We start from the raw sequence: 17442 nt of genomic DNA, 5'->3' as shown, positions 1-17442 counted from the left end.
CTTTATTTCCCACGGTCACACTCGGTACGCCTAAATGTGGGCTGCAAATTCGCGACGTCTACGGAAATTCTTTCGGAAATATAATATGCCTCGAGTAAATTTCTTTGATTAGTGCGGATTTATAAAGTATTAACAATAATTTTACTTTGGATTTATTTCGGCCCACATGTAAGTATTGATTTTTAAGAAAAAAAAATAAGCAGTTCCTTAAGTAAAACAGCGGAAGAGGAGATGCGGGGGAGCTTTGTGACCTCGCTCGATGTCAGCAACGATTTTCGTCAATGGGAAGCAGTTTTTGCTACTTTCCTATATTTATTCCTACAATTCCTTGGCTTAAGCATGTGAAGGAATTGTGTTGAATGGAATGGAGTGGAGAGAGGACATGTTTTTATTGTGGCCTGAGCGCGCGCCGTGTCGTGGAAAGCGCAATTCGCGTTGCCTATTTATAGGCGTCGCTCGCAATACGTATGTATGTATGTGTGTATGTTGTATATTCAATGAACTTTTAACGGTGCGCCTGGGGTCAGGCATGGCTATTGCTCACTTGATGGTTAGCGTGCAATCTTTGAGAAGCAAAAAAAAATAAAGAAAATGGTAGCAAACATAAAATACCTCGCCATAGTTTATAAATCTGAAAACTTTAAGCTTGGGATATAGTAGCCGTCTCATCTTTCCGAAAGCGAACCGGTTACTCGTTTGCGAACCGGGTGATCACGAATACGATCTCATGCGGATAAAAGCTCGGATAAAAGCACAAAAAATCAAAAACCAAGACCAGAAAACTCAAATCCAACAAGTTGAAGAACTTATTCGGGTTCGGACGGTTCATTCCGCGCTCGTTTTTTTTACAAAAGGTAAACGGCGTGAGTTTGAGAGGTGAGATCTCAGACACAGGTTGCCCGGTGACCTTTTATTTGTGCAAATGATGATATTTTTGCATAATCTGTCGGGGGCTGACAGATAAATATACGCGAGAGTCAAAACGATAAAAGAAAATGAGATCACGATAACGTGAGATTCTATTTTTAAATTTTAGCAAAAACATTATAGTGTTTGAGTCCCGAAGGTGTTACTAAAAGTGAAAATCGGTATAGGTGTATAATTAACTGGTGCTGTTTTACAAACCATCATTGTTATTTTTTATATCAATTTCAAGGGTATGTTAAGACCATCTTATCAGTTCCGAGTCCATCGAGTCCACTATTCTTTAAACATATCAGTTCTTAGCTTATCACTGAACTTTTAGCCATTCAAAGATATTGAAAAGCATACTATTGATAATCAAAGAACTAACTGTTCATACAAAACAGGTTGTTAATATCATAATTATGTGAGACTTATAGTATTACCCATTAAAACCCCTTTAAATGAAAACCAAAAGTACCTCAAAAATGATATTAAGAAGGCATGTAACTGAAGAAAACCCCAAAAGGAAATCTGACCCGAAAAGAAAACTGTAGAAACTGTGATGTCAGCACCACAAAGTGCGTGTCTGCCCAGCAAGATGATGATGAAATGCCACACACAAAATAAAAACCTAAAAACTAAAGCACTTTCTAGGTCAAAAGTTGAAAGGCAAACTGCAGGCATCGTAATCATGATGATGGCTCATAAAAGAATACCGTATAGGCAAGAAAAAAATAGCTCTTGCATGAAATGCAATTAATAAATGAAGAAAAACAAAGTAAAAGCGCGCCAATGAAATGAAAATGTTTCACTTAGCAACGTCTGTTGCATGTTGATAGTAGCAAGTCAGTGTTGAACCCCGGGGCAACCTGTCATTTGTCAATAATCATATTAACAATAGAGAAATTTAAATTATTATGGGAAAAATGGCAGTGGAGGATGATTGGCAATAAAGCTATCCTAAAGCATGAACATATGTATATATTTGAGTTAAATATAAAAAAAAATTAATGAAAATATACACGATTTCCTATCAACTAATATTAGATAGGGAGGTCCACAGTTTAAGCCCTACCTTTCTCCAGATTTTTGATTTTGAAAAATACTTTCTTTTTTCCTTCCCCTTTTCTGACCATTTAATAAAGTGAACTTGATTTTGCACTTTAACTTAACTATGATCTAAAACGGGTCTATTTAATACCTTTTTTCTAGAGGGTAATATTATCTTTTAAAATCAATTTTAAATACCTTTTTTTTTGTTATATTTTCAGATCTTGTTTTTTTGAAAACTATTAACCTAGAATTAAGATGTTGCCACAACTGCTGTTCCCTGTTTTTGGCTAGGCTTCTGCCGTTTTGAGCCACTTTTGTTAAACTTGTTGGCTGTATTGCTTGTTGCACTGGTACTGTTAACCAGTAGTTTCTGACGACGGAGGAGCAGCGTTACAGTTTGAGAAAAAATCGGTCAATGGAAACGGGCTTGTAAGCAGGTGCAATAGCTTGGAGAGCCAGTAACAGACTTAGATCCATTGGCTAGGCGGGAGAGGCTTCACCAGAATGTCGCTAAAGGTAAGTAAATGATCAATGGTTGACCCATAAAAAAAGTAATTGACTCATTCAGAACAAGTTGGATGGGTTTCGAACAAGAAGATTGTTGTCTAATAATTTTATTTTTATTAGATTTCATTCTATTTTTAAAAGAATATCCTTGCTTCTCGCTATTCATAAATATCAAAGTCATCATCGTCTTATTATGTAGAATGAGTATCACGAAAGCATCCATTGTCATTATGTCATACGAGGTGCACCAGCATTTGCATTGTTGCACCTCGATGTGGCAACTTGAATCACGTTAGGTGAGGTGTTAGCTTGTCTTTGTTAGCCTTGTTTTGCTTTTCAACAGGTGCTTCAACCCTCTTCACAGAGTGCCCCTCGTAGGCAAAAGTACATGCATTCATGTGCCACACTTAATTCGCTTTATTAACGCAAAGTTGACATTTTAAAAACATATTTTTTGTGCTTCCCCATTGCAACATGTACTTATGGACTTGAGTTGGGATGTGAAATAATGTTGCACTGTTGGTAAAAGGTTATTAAAAAATAAACTATTTAGTTTAAAGTAAACAACGATTTGTTCCCTGCTTATTATCATAAAAATCAATCGAAAAAAATAATAATTTATGAATTCAGACAATGTTTTGTCAGGGCTTTGACCTTAATTAATGCGGAAAAAGAAATTACACCCATTACCATTAAATGTTACACAATTTTTGGGACTCTGATGATGCAATTACGAAGTGGTCTTTAGTTGTGTTTTGACAGCTGCCTCAAATCTTGTTCTAATGGTTAATTTTAATTGATTTCGTTCTTCCAAAATAGAAGGAGACACCCTCCGATGTGCAGCTGCACATGGCAGCCATGAGGGGCGATGAGGTGGCTCTGCTTCGAGTTCTCGACAGCGGAAAGGTTCATGTGGATTGCAAAGACGAGGTGAGTTTACTTCTTAGCTAAAAAAATATTAAATATAAAAAAACTATGAGTTATTGAAATTATTTTTAGTTAAAAAGAGTAAAATCTAGAGAATACTTAATCAAAAAGACATAAACTTTCTTTAAAATAAGCTCTACAAAAACATTACATTATGTAATCACTGATCATAATTGATTTAACAACTTTGTCATTAATTTGTTACAAAATTGTTGCGGAAAAGGAAAATAATGTATTATGTAGGCCCAAACCGTGTTAAAATCAGTTAACACTTTGTTGGCTCAAATGCGCACCAATTGGCAAAGAAGACGAGTAACTGCACCTTAAAAAGAAGAGAGAAAATATTGGTTCGCAGTTTATATACCCTTGTATGTAGTTAAGAAAAAATAATAAAAAAAAAAAAAAAAAATTGAAACAAAAAAAAAATATTTACAACAAAATAATTACAACAATAATAATTACAACAACCAAAAAAATTACAACAAAAAAAACAAGAAAAATAAACAAAAAATTTGCAAAAAAAAATTATTATTTTTCCGATTTTTTGGCTTGCTTAAGTGCAACCTATGAGAATCGAGGAGGAGGGCGCTATTTTTTAATTATTTATTTTTAAAAATTTTATTGAATATTTACCAAACTAAAGCGTCTACCGTCATGTTATCATACGCAAAAAAACTGTAAAATTTTACTTTCCATTACTATTAGACTTCTAGGCACCCTTCAGAGTAGGCAGCGGAAAGTTGCGTGTTTACATTTTCAGATTTATAATTTATAAACAAATATGTTTTTCTTGAGAAATAAAAGAGTAATTAAATTATTAAGGAATAAGGATATTAAGGATTAACCCTAAGGAATAAAGGTTATACATACATACATCGCAAATATCGAATATAGTTAACCGATTCATAAAGTCCCAAGCTTGTATCTATATCTTTATGTTCGACTACCAACGTACCCTATAGTTTAAAAACAAACAATACTAGGCCTAAAAGAAGCTTAAAGAAGTGCAGTTAATGTAACGTTTTAAAAGAATCTTTTATTACACCTTGAAAGTGCATAAAAATCGAAATTAAATTTCACTGTAAGCTCACCGAAGCGTGGACCCTCCAACCAAACTAGAGTGGGTCGTGGGGGTACCACATTGTACAATGTACATATATACATATATACACGTAGATGTTTATATATATAGTACCAGATGGCTTGCAAGAGACCACAGAAAGGGCACACAAATGACTTGGGGCTACGTGGGTCCCCCTTTTTTGGATTTGGATCAAGCGCATCCAAAGCGATTTGCGCATTTTCTCTTTCAGACTTTCGGACATTGTATTTTCATTGCTATTTCCTTATTAAACGATTTTTTATAGAGTCCGAACAGCAGACATGCATGCAAATTCACACGAACCAGGCTAAACAATTAGAGAAAATTGCACTGCATTTAGATCTGAATTTGTAATGGATGGAAAATTGCAAAAGCATTTGTTATGGGTAGATAAGTCTGTGCGTGAGTTTTATCGATTTATTCTATTTTAAGATCTAGGTTTTATTCGAAATAAATAATTTTAATTTTTTTTTTTTGCTTTTTGCGAGTTGTAGGATTAATTTTTTATATCTTAAATCTTCCCTAGGATGGAACGACACCTTTAATATTGGCTGCTGCTGGTGGTCATACCTACTGTGTAATGGAACTCCTGGACCAGGGAGCCGATCCCAACTCCCGCCGTCTAACAGGCACGACACCCCTCTTCTTTGCCGCACAGGGCGGCCACTTGGATGTGGTTAAGATTCTGATGAAGGCCGGTGCCAGTGTAGACACGCCATCGGCGGATGGTGGAACGCCCCTCTTTGTAGCCGCCCAAGGCGGTCACGTGAAGATTGTACGTGAACTCTTGGACTGCGGGGCAAATGTCAACGCACACATGAAGGTTGGTAGATATTTTTAAACCAAACCGAAATTTTGGAAGCTAATCCTCACATTTCTTGATAGGATCGTGCCACTCCAGTGTTTATATCAGCTCAGAATGGGCACCGCACAGTGTTGTCTCTGCTAATCCAGGCGGATGCCGAGATCGATGTTAAGCGTATGGACGGTGCCACACCCCTTTGGATAGCTGCTCAGATGGGCCAGGACCACATCTGCAAGGTACTGCTGCAGAACGGTGCCAATGTGGACACGGTACGCTGTGACGGCGCTACCCCGCTCTTTAAGGCCGCCCACAAGGGCCATGCGGCGGTCATCACCGTGCTGCTCAAGTACCGCCCCAATCTGGGCCTGCTACCCAACGGGGAGTCGGCGCTGCATGCGGCGGCCATGTTCGGGCACATGACCGTCTGCAAGCAGTTGGTGGCCGCCGGGAGCGATGTGCTGCTGAAGAACCAGGAGGGACTCACGGCCCTCCAGTTGGCCCACCAGCAGAAGTACACCTCCATCTGTGATTACCTCCAGGAGCGGGTGCGAATGGTGGTGGCGCGCTCCGCTAAGGCGTTGGCCCCCAACACGATCACATCAGGAATGACCCCAAAGGTCACAACGATGTCGGCGTAAGACATATATCGGCCTTCAAGCCTCCAATGTACCTTTTTGCACAATACGTTGGCCTTTTTGCTTATGTTTAAAGAAAGTTAGAGAGCACTGGGCAATCCATAAAGGAAGAATTCACATATATAGCTACAATTTGGATAATAAAGTATGGAATTCTGCCTCAAAGTGGATTGTCCTGAGCGGGGTTACCCAAATACCCCATCCTCAATGCAAAAATAACCGAATAAAAAATTCACTACTAAGAACACGTCCATGCTAAAGCAAATAGCAGCCCCCCAGAATATAACAAAAAAAAAACCTTATATATATATATTAGATAATGCGTATCATTCATATAAACAACAAAACACTTTGAGCTTGTATTTTTGAATTTAAATCTAAACATCAACAATAACAATAAAGATACCGATCACTATAAAAAATGTTAACATGGACCCAATATTAATAATGCAACAATGCCCTCTGTACATAATCATGCATATAAAGTAATATTTTAATTATATTTAACTCTATTTATAGTCCAAAAACTTACCCTAAGCAATTGTTGACGAGTGCTTTAAGTTTTGCCGCCTTTATGTATTTAAATTAGAAATTAGTTATACTCGATGGTTTTCAGCTTATTTTTCTGTAAAAATACTTATTAATTTTGTATCTAATTCGCAAGTTTAATAAATTGACCCAAAATAAGTAAGAATTTGTTTTGAAAAAGGTGGGTTTATGCAGAATCAAATATAAGACTGTTTATATGAAAGCTTTTGGGAGTAGAAGAGTTGAAAATAAGCTTAAACTGCTTAGAACTGCTTGAAAAGCGTTAATTTTAAAATGTAACATGATACATCCATATTCCTAATAATATCTATAGAGACATACATATAATTTTAAATAATATTTGTTAAATGTATTTTTTCAGGAATATGATTTTATATTTTTTAAATCATGTATCTATACCTTAAAATTTAAAATAATTGTAGAACTGAAAACATTATTTTAGTAACAAAGAAATTAGTCAGAAAAAATCCCACTTATCCAAAATATTCTTTTGATAAATCACCCCAAATAAACAACAAAATCTTTAAATTTATGTTTAAAATTTTATATTGATATTTTTGAGTTATATTTATAGTCTTAGTCCTTTAAATAATGTAGCTAAGCCTGTTTTTTGTGAGTTTTACTCAAGTATTTGAACATTTCGTTGATCCATTGTATTACTTCTTAAAAAAGTCATGTTTAATCAACTGTTCCTTGGTAATCTAATTGCCGAACCATTAAGCCAGACCTAGCCAACTATCTGGATGTTCAGTCTGGTGGTAAACGTTTTCGAGCTCAGTTCGGGTTCACATTACACTGTCTCGGCTTTGACGTAATAGGCGCAATTCAAATTTTTATTGACACAAGTGCAGTTAAAAGGGAAATTTGAAGTGACCTCAAAAAACAAGGGCTGTGGAAAATGTCAAGCGCAAGTCTTCTTTCGCGTTCTCTGCTAACTGAAGGTAAATTTATTTCAAAATGCTTTGAATTTTTAGTCCTTGAAAATAAGTTTTGTAAGCAAAGTTAAGGAAAAGACCAAATATTAATGTTTAATGAAATAATTATAATTTGGTTGTCATGTGATATTGTTTCAAATATACATATAAAGCAAACAGTTCAAAATTTTAAATTGGTCCTTAGTCTTCAAGGGGTGTAGGTCTTCAATTTGAGAGAATATTTACCTGATTACTCAATTTTAACTGGAATATATTTACATATGTACTTTAATTTTAAAATTTATCTATTTAAATTCATCATACGTATAGTAAACCAGAAAGCAAGGCTAACTATTGGAGAATCCGAAGTTTTTGTACCCTTGCAGTTAAATAGTGTTTTAAATGGTATGATAGAATCCTGGATCGGAGAACTATTTCGTAAAACAAGAAATTTGAAAAAGGACCCAAGCTTATAGCATTTCCGGATGTTCAGTTATGTCGCCGCTACGTGATAGCATCTGACGATCCTTATAAAATTTGTCTAATTGGATCCGTTAACCAAAAATAGAATCCGTACTGTCCAATACTTTTAATATTAATACAAAGAATTCGCAGAGAAAATAAGGATTTAATTGCGTAAAAGAGTCAGACCTACAGACATGGCTAATTCGACTCAGAAGGTGATGCTGATCAAGAATATACATATATACTTTAAAGGGTTAGAGATATCTTCTGTAGTCCTGTTTTGAAAAAAAAAAATAATGCACTCTGCCAGAGTAAAATATGTGGTCTCCCAAAAATAAATTATAACTAAAAGTTCTGAAAAGCTATATTTTTTAATATATTTAAGCTATTTTTTTTATTGCATTATTATTTTTAATATTTTTTATTATTATTAAAGAAAGAGTGAACAAATTTCGAGAAACAACAAAATAGGACATTTTAGCATGAAACTGTAAGAGTTATTGGTAGCCATTGCCACCACTCACATCAGGCGTGTTCATATATTTTGGAATATCTCACAACTCCATTTTGCTTTTTCACCTGTGCGCCGTATGACGTCTGTATGGCGGTTGTTTTTACCAAATTCAAAGTTGTTGTGACATCTGGAGAAAATAATAAAGATATGTGCCAGTTCCATATTTATTTTCCGAAAGAACACTGAACAAACTATTAAAAGTTATTAGCTTACTGCCGTTGACCTAAAGTCAATAAAGAGTGATAAAAATAGGTTCTAAGTGAGCAATTTAACTATTTTAGCGCTTCTTGACTTAATTTTTTGTTCATTTTTATAATTAAAGCTCCCCGCTCCAAAAATAAATCGGTTTTTATCCTAATAATTGGATTGGTGGTAGGCTACTGCATGGCTCAGTTGTTCTCAACCTTATCGCCACAAGACAGTCTATATCCTTACCTCACCAGGCGTTTAAGTTTTCCCAATAAACCACCAGGGGACCACGAGTCCTTTGCCCTCTCGGATGGACCCGAGCATCATCCCTTCCAGCATGAGCATCCGGATGACAACTCCACCGCTGCTGAGCAGCTGAAGAAGGAGGTGCGAATCCTCTGCTGGGTGATGACCAATCCCACCAACCACAAGAAGAAGGCGCGCCACGTGAAGCGGACATGGGGCAAGCATTGCAACAAACTGCTCTTCATGAGCTCCGGACACGACAATGAGTTGCCCACTGTTCAGCTGGATGTGGGGGAGGGACGCGAGAACCTGTGGGCCAAGGTCAAGGCCGCATTCACGTACGTCTACCAGCACCACTACGACGATGCTGACTGGTTCTACAAGGCGGACGACGATACCTATGCGGTGATCGAGAACATGAGGTACATGTTGTATCCGTACGACCCCAAGACACCCGTGCACTTTGGCTTCAAGTTCAAGCCCTTCGTGAAGCAGGGTTACATGTCCGGCGGAGCTGGTTATATTCTCAGCAAGGAGGCACTCCGCCGTTTCGTGGTGGAGGGAATTCCCAACAAGAAGTACTGCCTGCCAGGAACGGTCATTAACGAGGATATCGAAATCGGCAAGTGCATGGCCAACTTGAACGTAACTGCTGGAGACTCCAGAGATGAAAGAGGTCGTGGCAGGATGTTTCCCTTCATTCCGGAACATCATTTGATTCCAGCCAAGTGGGACAAGAACTTTTGGTACTGGAACTATCAATACTACAAAACTGATGATGTAAGTAATAGGGAAATGTGGTTGCTACAGAACTTTAGAATATATATATTTTTTATTTTCAGGGCTTGGATTGCTGCTCCGACTTGGCCATCTCATTCCATTATGTCGCTCCTAATATGATGTATGTGATGGATTATCTCATTTATCACTTGAAGCCCTATGGCTTGATGAGATCTTTGGAAGCTTTGCCTGCAAAACTCAAAGTGGGTCAGCTCCTGCCCCCGCCTGTAGAACGACCTGCTGCCAGTAATGAGGATTCTGTTGATGATTACGACAGGATATTCACGACAACAACAGAAAAGCCAAAGGAACCCGATGCCAGGGAAATGGACTCTAAGGAGCTGGAAAGTGAAGAGAGAAAATACAAGGAAACAGAAGAAGACTCTGATTCCAGAGGATCTAGATCTAGGGAATCACGCGAAGAAACGGAAGAAACAGATGAGAGTGTAGATGATAAATCCAAAAGACATTAATTACTATTCTATAATTTATATATAGGAAATTAAAGAATAGAGAGAACTACTATTGTGTATAATCCATATGTACTTAAATCTAGTTTTTAGAGTAAAGCTCTTAAATTTTTTACCTTTTAAGAGATTTTATTTAAAATACTTTGTGGAGAACCTTGGTGCATGACTAAAAAGCATTTAATATCGTTATAGTGGATTTAAAGAGAGTATTTTTAGTAAACCATCATTTTTCATTTTGTTTAGTATATAAATTTGTGAGAATCAGAAAGTATTGCAATCTTGGAAAGATTTGCTGGCAATGTATCCAAAAGAATCACTTTTCTTGAAACGAAAAAGTGATCTTCATCATCAGCAGTTAACGGGGTCTTCATCCCGTCCTGTGCTTTTCCTCCTCCTGGGCATAGGAATTGGTTACCTTATCACTCAGAATGTCCTATTGCCTGATATAGATTTTAAATCATACTCCAATCATACGGAAAAAGGAAGTCTCCTTTCTATAGACATGACCGAAAAGGTTCGAATTTTATGCTACGTCAGCACATCATACCAAGAGGCAGCAAAGGCGGTACTTCGTACTTGGGCAAGACGATGCAATAAGCTCATATTTTTTACTAACAAGGTGGATCCGGCACTACCGGGATCGGTGGTTTTATCGGAAAACTCTAGCCTTCGAGAGTCGTGGAAAAATACCAAGAGTGCCCTTAAATATGTCTACAATCATCACTTGAACGATGCCGATTGGTTTCTGGAGGCGGACGATCAGACCTATGTTTTGATGGAGAATCTGCGCTACATGTTATATCCCTTTAGTCCGGAGAGGCCAATCTATTTCGGATCCCCTGGCACTGTGATGAGCCGGGACGCTTTGCGAAAGGTCGTAACGGTTGCCTTGCCAAATCCAACCAAATGTGAGGAAAAGGATACGGGTTCAACGATGGGCAGATTGAAGGAGTGCCTTGACAATGCAGACGTTGAGGAGGGAAACTCCAGAGACTCGAAAGGACGTAGACGAATGTACCTCGTCGAGCCACAGGCAAGATCTAATAGGTATCTGCACTACGAAGCCTATTTTTGGTACTGGAAGTATATAACCGTGAGGACCAAAGATGTATGTAACCTTTGAAACTTCAAAAATACCAGCATTAATATGAATACTCTCTTTCAGGGCATTTTTGCTTGGTCTGACTATCCCGTATCCTTTCCCTTCATAAACCATCATTATATGTACAGTTTTGAATATATGATATATCGGTTAAGAGCCTATGGTCGAAAACTTGCTAATGAAACCCTTCCCAGCCCGATTGTACCACATAAAATGAAAGAAAAAAACCAACAAAGTGGGGAAAACGAAGTTCCATCCGATTACGCTTACTAATAAATATTATTTTAAAACACATTAAATTAAATTTTTGTCCATATTTAAATAGCTTTCTATTTGCTCTATATTTTCCAAAAGCCATCGGATTCTTAGGCTGATTTGTAGCTCGATTCTCTGCATCAAAACCTAAAAACCAGGGACCGTAATCATTATGCAAAATACATGGAGGCACAATATGGCCAACCGCGAAGGCTATATCTTGACCAATCATTATCCGATTCCTAAGTGGAATACCTTAAACGATTTGTAGATCGATTTCCATTTAATCTGCATCAAAATCTCAGAACAAAATATTTTTTAGATTTTTTGTCAAATTTTCTGTAGGGTCCCCTTCAAGAATGGGGAAAGTGCATGAAGGCACAATATGGCCCACAGCGATGGCTTTATCTTTGCCAATAGCCATCTGATTCTTGAGCGGAATACCTTAAATGATTTGTGGATCGATTTCCTTTAAATCTGCATCAAAATCTTAGAACAAAATATTTTAAAGATTTTTTGTCAAATTTCCTGAACAATCCCCTTCAAAAATGGGGAAAGTGCTTGGAGGCACAATATGGCCCACAGCGATGGCTATATCGCTATATTTGCCAATAGCCATCCGATTCTTGAGCGCAATACCTTAAACGATTTGTGGATCGATTTCCTTTCAAACTGGATCAAAATCTAAGAACAAAATATTTTTAAGATTTTTTGTCAAATTTCCAGGACGATCCCCTTCAAAAATGGGGAAAGTGCATGAAGGCACAATATGGCCCACAGCGATGGCTATATCGCTATATTTGCCAATAGCCATCTGATTATTGAGTGGAATACCTTAAACGATTTGTGGATTAAATTTCTTTAAATCTGCATCAAAATCTAAGAACAAAATATTTTTAAGATTTTTTGCCAAATTTCCAGGACGATCCCCTTCAAAAATGGGGAAAATGCATGAAGGCACAATATGGCCCACAGCGATGGTTATATCTTGGACAATCATTATCCGATTCTTGAGCGGAATACTTTAAACGATTTGTGGATCGATTCTCATTTGATCTGCATCAAAATCCAAACACAAAATTTTTTTTCGATTTTTTGTCAAGTTTTCTAGGGTCCCTTTAAAAACGTGGAAAATACATGGAGGAACAATATGACCTTTGGAAATGATTGAATTACCTTTGGAAATGATTATCCGATTCTTGAGCGGAATACCACAATCTGTTTGTAGATATATTCACTCGTTGGAGGCCAAAGCCCTGCAAATTATCGAAAGTAAATAAAATATATCGATAGACCTACGAAAATGTATAGTTATGCAGCACTACACATTGACAATTAAAAAGTTTTCACTAAAGGCAGGATGGAGGTTGCGCAATTTGTTCGAGAACTGGTTGTTGCAACTGTGTTTTGGCTGCTTTTCATCGAGTCGATGATATTTTACAGGAGCACCTTGTTTAACGAGATCCACGAACTAATATTTAAACCCTACAAGGAGGAACTAAAAGACTATAATATTGGAGTTCGAAGTCAGCATTGGGACGATGATACGGTAGCTCGGCAGCTTGAGGACAATGTCCGGGTACATTGTCTCGTGTACTTAAAGCCTTCGGATCAAAAGTTGGGCTTCTTGAAAGTTAAACATATACAAAATTCCTGGGCTCGACGCTGCAACCATCTGAGCATCGTAAGTCTTTGGGAGACCACACTGCCAGCTGCCTTTCGTCAGGTACACAAGGACTTTCGTGAAAGTTTTGACTGGCTCTTGGTTGTGTATTTGGATTCCTATGTGATTTTGGAGAATCTTCGCTTTATGCTGGCACATTATTCGTCCAAAAAAGCTATATATTTCAGCGCCCAGCACTCTTTCTATATATACGCACATGTTGGCCAGGTGGATACCACGGATTATATATTTAGTCGAGAGGCTTTGGAGCAACTTGTCACAAGGAATTGTCTTAAGGACGATGTCTACATGGAGGAGTGCTTGAGAAGAGTAGAGAAGGGACCCAGCCTGGGTCTTCAGCCCTTTACAGTTTCGGGCAACGTGGTGCCCTTTACTTTGCGCAAAGAGTTTTGGTTGTGGCCGTGCATATACCGCTTTGTGTATGAAAACCAGGTAAGTCCTTAAAACATAAAACATCTCTATCATTTTTTATAAATTTCCATTTTTAGAGTAGGGAGGAGTGTTACGCGCAGAGTGTAGTATACCCTTTTGTCAGTGGCAAGCAGATGAACATCCTGGAATTTTTTCTCTACCATCTGCGAGCCTATGGCCATGTCAACGGATTACAAGAACTAAAGTCAGAGCATTTTCCCTTAAGGATAGCTGCTAGGCCGCATAATAATAAAGTGGCCAGTCACCTTTACGGTTCCGTAAGGATCCTCTGTTTGGTGTTGACCTGGTCGAAGAATTACATGAAAGGAATGAAAGCCATCAGTGAGACCTGGGGACGTCATTGCAACCGGGTGATCTACTACAGTAACTCTTCAAGGATCAACATGGCCGGAGTGGAGACTGTGGCTCTGAATATCAGTGACAGCTACGATACACTCTGGGGCAAGACCAGGGCTGCGTTTCACCATGCCTACATGCATTATCACTCCGAGTTCGATTGGTTCTACAAGGCCGATGACGACACCTATGCCATTATAGAGAATATGCGCTACTTTCTAAAGCCCTACTCACCTGAAGCGAAGATTTATTTTGGATCCACATTTGGTAAAGAGGATAGCATTTACATGTCCGGAGGAGCAGGTTACGTCCTCAGCCGGAAAGCAGTAAGGATCTTCGTGAAATATGGAATCAAAAGAAAGATATGTTATTCGGATGTCCATGGCACTGAGGACTATGAGATGGGAAAGTGTCTCAGTATGTTGAATGTAACTGCCGGTGATTCCAGAGACATCTATGGGCGCCATCGATTCTTTTCCCTCTCCCTCGGACACTTTATAATACCTGGCTATGATGATCAAAGCTTTTGGCTGAAAAACTACCTACATCATGAATTTAGTTCGGTGCGAAAATAGATTTATTTATTGATTAATTTTTTATTCAAATCATGTTTTTTTACAGGGTATGGAATGCTGTTCAACTTATTCAATATCGATGCACTATATATCCCACCATGAGATGTATTTTCTGGAAACAATTTTATACAAGTCGCGACCGTATGGGATTGTAAATGGACATCCTCCATCAAGAACATCGAGATTAGCAACCATTAAATTGTGAGACTACTAGTATTATTTAGCTCCAATAATAAATACAAATCTAGATAGTTTAAAATAATTAAATTGTAGTTATCATGGCTCTTTATCTTTGGCATTGTAGATTAGTTTAAGTTAATGGATTACTTTGGCTTCTGAATAAATCTAGGTTGTATTCTGGGATGTCCCGGGAAATAGTTTAATTGTAATTTTCCCTTCGGTGGGCAAGTCGTTTCTCCATTTTTCCATTTCATTTTTCATTAATCTTTTAACAGGCATTTTCTCCAGATCTTTGGGTACTCCAAAGGTTTTGAGTCGGTAGATAATATAGTCCAGAACATATAAATCGTTGGGATAAATGTAGTGAAAAGTTATCGCCGAGTTCGAACAGCAATCGGTGGTTACCTTCAAAATAATAAAATAATATCGAATATTAGAGAAAATCATTATAAAATATTGTCGTAGGACTTACATTGGCCAATTTGTAATAGGGGTAAGGCGGATACCACTCTGGTGGTTTGGGATACGACTGAAGAGGGGAGTATGGTATAAAGCGGTTTAAGCCATGATCATCACGGGAGTCACCACCCACCACACCCACCGCTTGTAGACAGCGTCCCAGCTCAACGTCTTCGTATCCATAGCTGCGGTTACTGCAGATACTGCCATTACTAAACCCGAATTTCATGAACCTGTGAAGGGCCTCTTTGCTTAAGACATAACCAGCTCCACCCGACATGTAGCCCTGTATTGTAATTATTATTAGAAATGAAATGTTTTTAAATGATCTCCTGTTTTACCTTTTTTACTTGTGGACTGCGAAATTTATTGCCAAAGTAAACAGGTTCCATTGGACTATAGGGATATAGAAAGGAGCGAAGGTTTTCCATGACCACATAACTGAAAAAGGATTACTTTACTTTGATGTTGTTACTGGTATAGTTTCCACTCACGTCTCTTCATCAACCTTTAGGAACCAGTCATAGTTTTGGAAGTGATTTTTGTAGGCATACTGCAGTGATGCCCTAACTTTTCCCCATAGGTTTGAGTTGCCCTCCTTGACCTTTAGGTCTACGGCCCCCAGTGTCTTGTCCTCCTTGGTGCTCATAAAGATTAGCTTGTTGCAACGCGATCCCCAAGTGCGTTTAATATGGATGGCCCGGCTTAGATGGGTCTGTGGGCTGCTGGGCACTATGCAAAGGATGCGGGTCTCGTTGAAAAGCCGACTGGCTAGAGGAACACTCATATTTGTAGGAGTTATGGTAGAGACGGATGTGGATGGCGCTGTGTGGCAGTCCCTAGTTCTGAAGCTGCTGGGAAAGTGACCTCTAGCCTGCAGAAAGCTATCAGCAAACTGCCAACGGGTACGACGCATCAGCTCCGACAAAATAATGCCCCAAGCCACGCCAATGAGCAGCATCAGGAGCAACTCCATACGTTTGCGGATTTGTCTCAATGCTTGCATATTGCTCTTCTTTTAACTGGCTGTATAAAAAATAAATAATAATATATATCTGCTGAGTAATTGTATCACAAGTAAACATTTTTTAGGTTTATATAACCTTGTCAACACTTTTAATGCACCTCCAAGGCCATTTTAATATTCAATAATAATAAGGTGTGCCTATTTATATCTGCAAATTATTCAAAAAAAAAAAACAACAAAAAATGGCAGTCTTGATTTTAATATTATTAATAATAACATTCATAAGGCTTTTAAAAAGTGTAAATAATTCGAATATTCCACAAAACAAGTTTAAATAAAAATATTTTAATAAAATATTGCAAAAAATATGAAACAAAATATTTAAAAACATTTAAAGTAGTTGACTGATTGTCTAAACCTCTTAAGGGAAATCCCAATAAAGTTTGTGAGAAATCATTTAAATATTTATCTTCATAAAAAAAATTCATGAATCAACTGATTTTTGTTTGTTTTTGGTTTCTGTGAGTATTGGGGCTTTTGTTTACGTTTTTTGTCGGCAAACTGATGTCGCTGGTTTTGGTAGCAGTCTTTGTTGTTGTCTTCAAAATTCCGAATTAACACATTCTTGAGGCAGTGACGCAGACGCGGACGGCGACACGAAAGCTTGTAAAGATGCGGTTGACCTTCGGGCTCCCAGACTCGAACGCTCAGTTATGCTATGTTGCAATAGTAAGTCACAATTTTTGTAAGTTCAATACGATTCGCAATTTAGTAAATGGTAAATTGGATAGCATTTCCAACGTTTTCCTCAGGCGTTGCAATCGCATTAGGTCCGTTTCAAATCGCTGCCTTCTGTCACCTGCCTAGGGTCTTTGACTGCAGACCAATTATGTGACTTCTCCGGCACTTTTCTTCGATTGACGTTAGCTTTCCGCTTTGTAATTGTATGATCCAGCACTTGTACAGAATTTCAAACAAAAATAAAAAGGTAATAAATACAAGTAAGTCTCGAACGCGACGTGAAGACCAAAACACAAAAATAAACAAAGAGCCGAGCCCCGGACAAAAACGAAATACCTGAGACGTCTTCGCGCCTTGCCGGTTGTTGAAAGACTTAGACTTGGCTGGAAAAAAAGGCGTTGTTAATGTTGGTGAAAAAATACAAATACTAACGCTTTGAAGTGTTGCCAGATTGGCCACTTTTCAACAACAAATTTTTAAAATTTTTAAAATTAAATTGTACATTTAAAGCTTAAATTGTAGAAATTAAAAAGAGTATCTTCAATTTATTAACACTCGTTTTAATTTCATATCAAACATGAGTTAATATTTTTTCATGTCAAGGTATTGCACCTGAAATTGTTTTGTAACCATGTTTCGACTTACTCTA

The 17442-nt window shown here is 37.8% G+C and overlaps 5 protein-coding genes across 8 annotated transcripts; 4 read left to right on the top strand and 1 right to left on the bottom strand.

Moving 5' to 3' along the window:
• The first annotated feature begins 5 nt into the window (after nucleotides 1-5).
• Nucleotides 6-6611, top strand: LOC108125517 (ankyrin repeat domain-containing protein 29). 3 transcript variants are annotated; one of them, XM_070276795.1, is made up of 5 exons: nucleotides 6-168; nucleotides 2178-2475; nucleotides 3286-3396; nucleotides 5022-5318; nucleotides 5381-6611. In XM_070276795.1, exons 2-5 carry the CDS (start codon nucleotides 2464-2466, stop codon nucleotides 5936-5938), a joined length of 978 nt encoding a protein of 325 aa, XP_070132896.1. In that variant the 5' UTR covers nucleotides 6-168; nucleotides 2178-2463; the 3' UTR covers nucleotides 5939-6611. The 3 variants fall into 3 exon arrangements, with proteins under 3 accessions (XP_070132896.1, XP_017097228.1, XP_070132897.1); XM_017241739.3 differs by lacking the exon at nucleotides 6-168 and adding an exon at nucleotides 805-876; XM_070276796.1 differs by lacking the exon at nucleotides 6-168 and adding an exon at nucleotides 837-854.
• A 613-nt stretch (nucleotides 6612-7224) lies between these two features.
• Nucleotides 7225-10066, top strand: LOC108125291 (glycoprotein-N-acetylgalactosamine 3-beta-galactosyltransferase 1). Its single transcript, XM_017241420.3, has 3 exons — nucleotides 7225-7425; nucleotides 8700-9592; nucleotides 9655-10066. The coding sequence occupies exons 1-3, from the start codon at nucleotides 7383-7385 to the stop codon at nucleotides 10063-10065; spliced, it is 1347 nt and encodes a 448-aa protein (XP_017096909.2). The 5' UTR covers nucleotides 7225-7382; the 3' UTR covers nucleotide 10066.
• A 258-nt stretch (nucleotides 10067-10324) lies between these two features.
• LOC108125292 (glycoprotein-N-acetylgalactosamine 3-beta-galactosyltransferase 1) lies at nucleotides 10325-11468 on the top strand. The gene is made up of 2 exons (XM_017241421.3): nucleotides 10325-11170; nucleotides 11228-11468. Exons 1-2 carry the CDS (start codon nucleotides 10361-10363, stop codon nucleotides 11435-11437), a joined length of 1020 nt encoding a protein of 339 aa, XP_017096910.2. The 5' UTR covers nucleotides 10325-10360; the 3' UTR covers nucleotides 11438-11468.
• Nucleotides 11469-12723: 1255 nt separating this feature from the next.
• On the top strand, nucleotides 12724-14713 carry LOC108125527 (uncharacterized). The gene is made up of 3 exons (XM_017241750.3): nucleotides 12724-13535; nucleotides 13592-14434; nucleotides 14493-14713. The coding sequence occupies exons 1-3, from the start codon at nucleotides 12780-12782 to the stop codon at nucleotides 14649-14651; spliced, it is 1758 nt and encodes a 585-aa protein (XP_017097239.2). The 5' UTR covers nucleotides 12724-12779; the 3' UTR covers nucleotides 14652-14713.
• On the bottom strand, nucleotides 14448-17167 carry LOC108125528 (glycoprotein-N-acetylgalactosamine 3-beta-galactosyltransferase 1). Of its 2 annotated transcripts, XM_043212589.2 has the most exons (6): nucleotides 17130-17167; nucleotides 16598-17009; nucleotides 15580-16111; nucleotides 15427-15526; nucleotides 15099-15371; nucleotides 14448-15031 (listed from the first exon to the last, which is right to left on the bottom strand). In XM_043212589.2, the coding sequence occupies exons 3-6, from the start codon at nucleotides 16089-16091 to the stop codon at nucleotides 14792-14794; spliced, it is 1125 nt and encodes a 374-aa protein (XP_043068524.1). In that variant the 5' UTR covers nucleotides 16092-16111; nucleotides 16598-17009; nucleotides 17130-17167; the 3' UTR covers nucleotides 14448-14791. The 2 variants fall into 2 exon arrangements, with proteins under 2 accessions (XP_043068524.1, XP_070133275.1); XM_070277174.1 differs by having other exon boundaries at nucleotides 16598-17163.
• Between the last annotated feature and the right edge of the window lie 275 nt (nucleotides 17168-17442).

This window comes from Drosophila bipectinata, chromosome 2L (genome assembly GCF_030179905.1).
Source record: "Drosophila bipectinata strain 14024-0381.07 chromosome 2L, DbipHiC1v2, whole genome shotgun sequence".
NCBI lineage: Eukaryota > Metazoa > Arthropoda > Insecta > Diptera > Drosophilidae > Drosophila > Drosophila bipectinata.
This window is presented reverse-complemented; position numbering and strand designations above follow the sequence as displayed.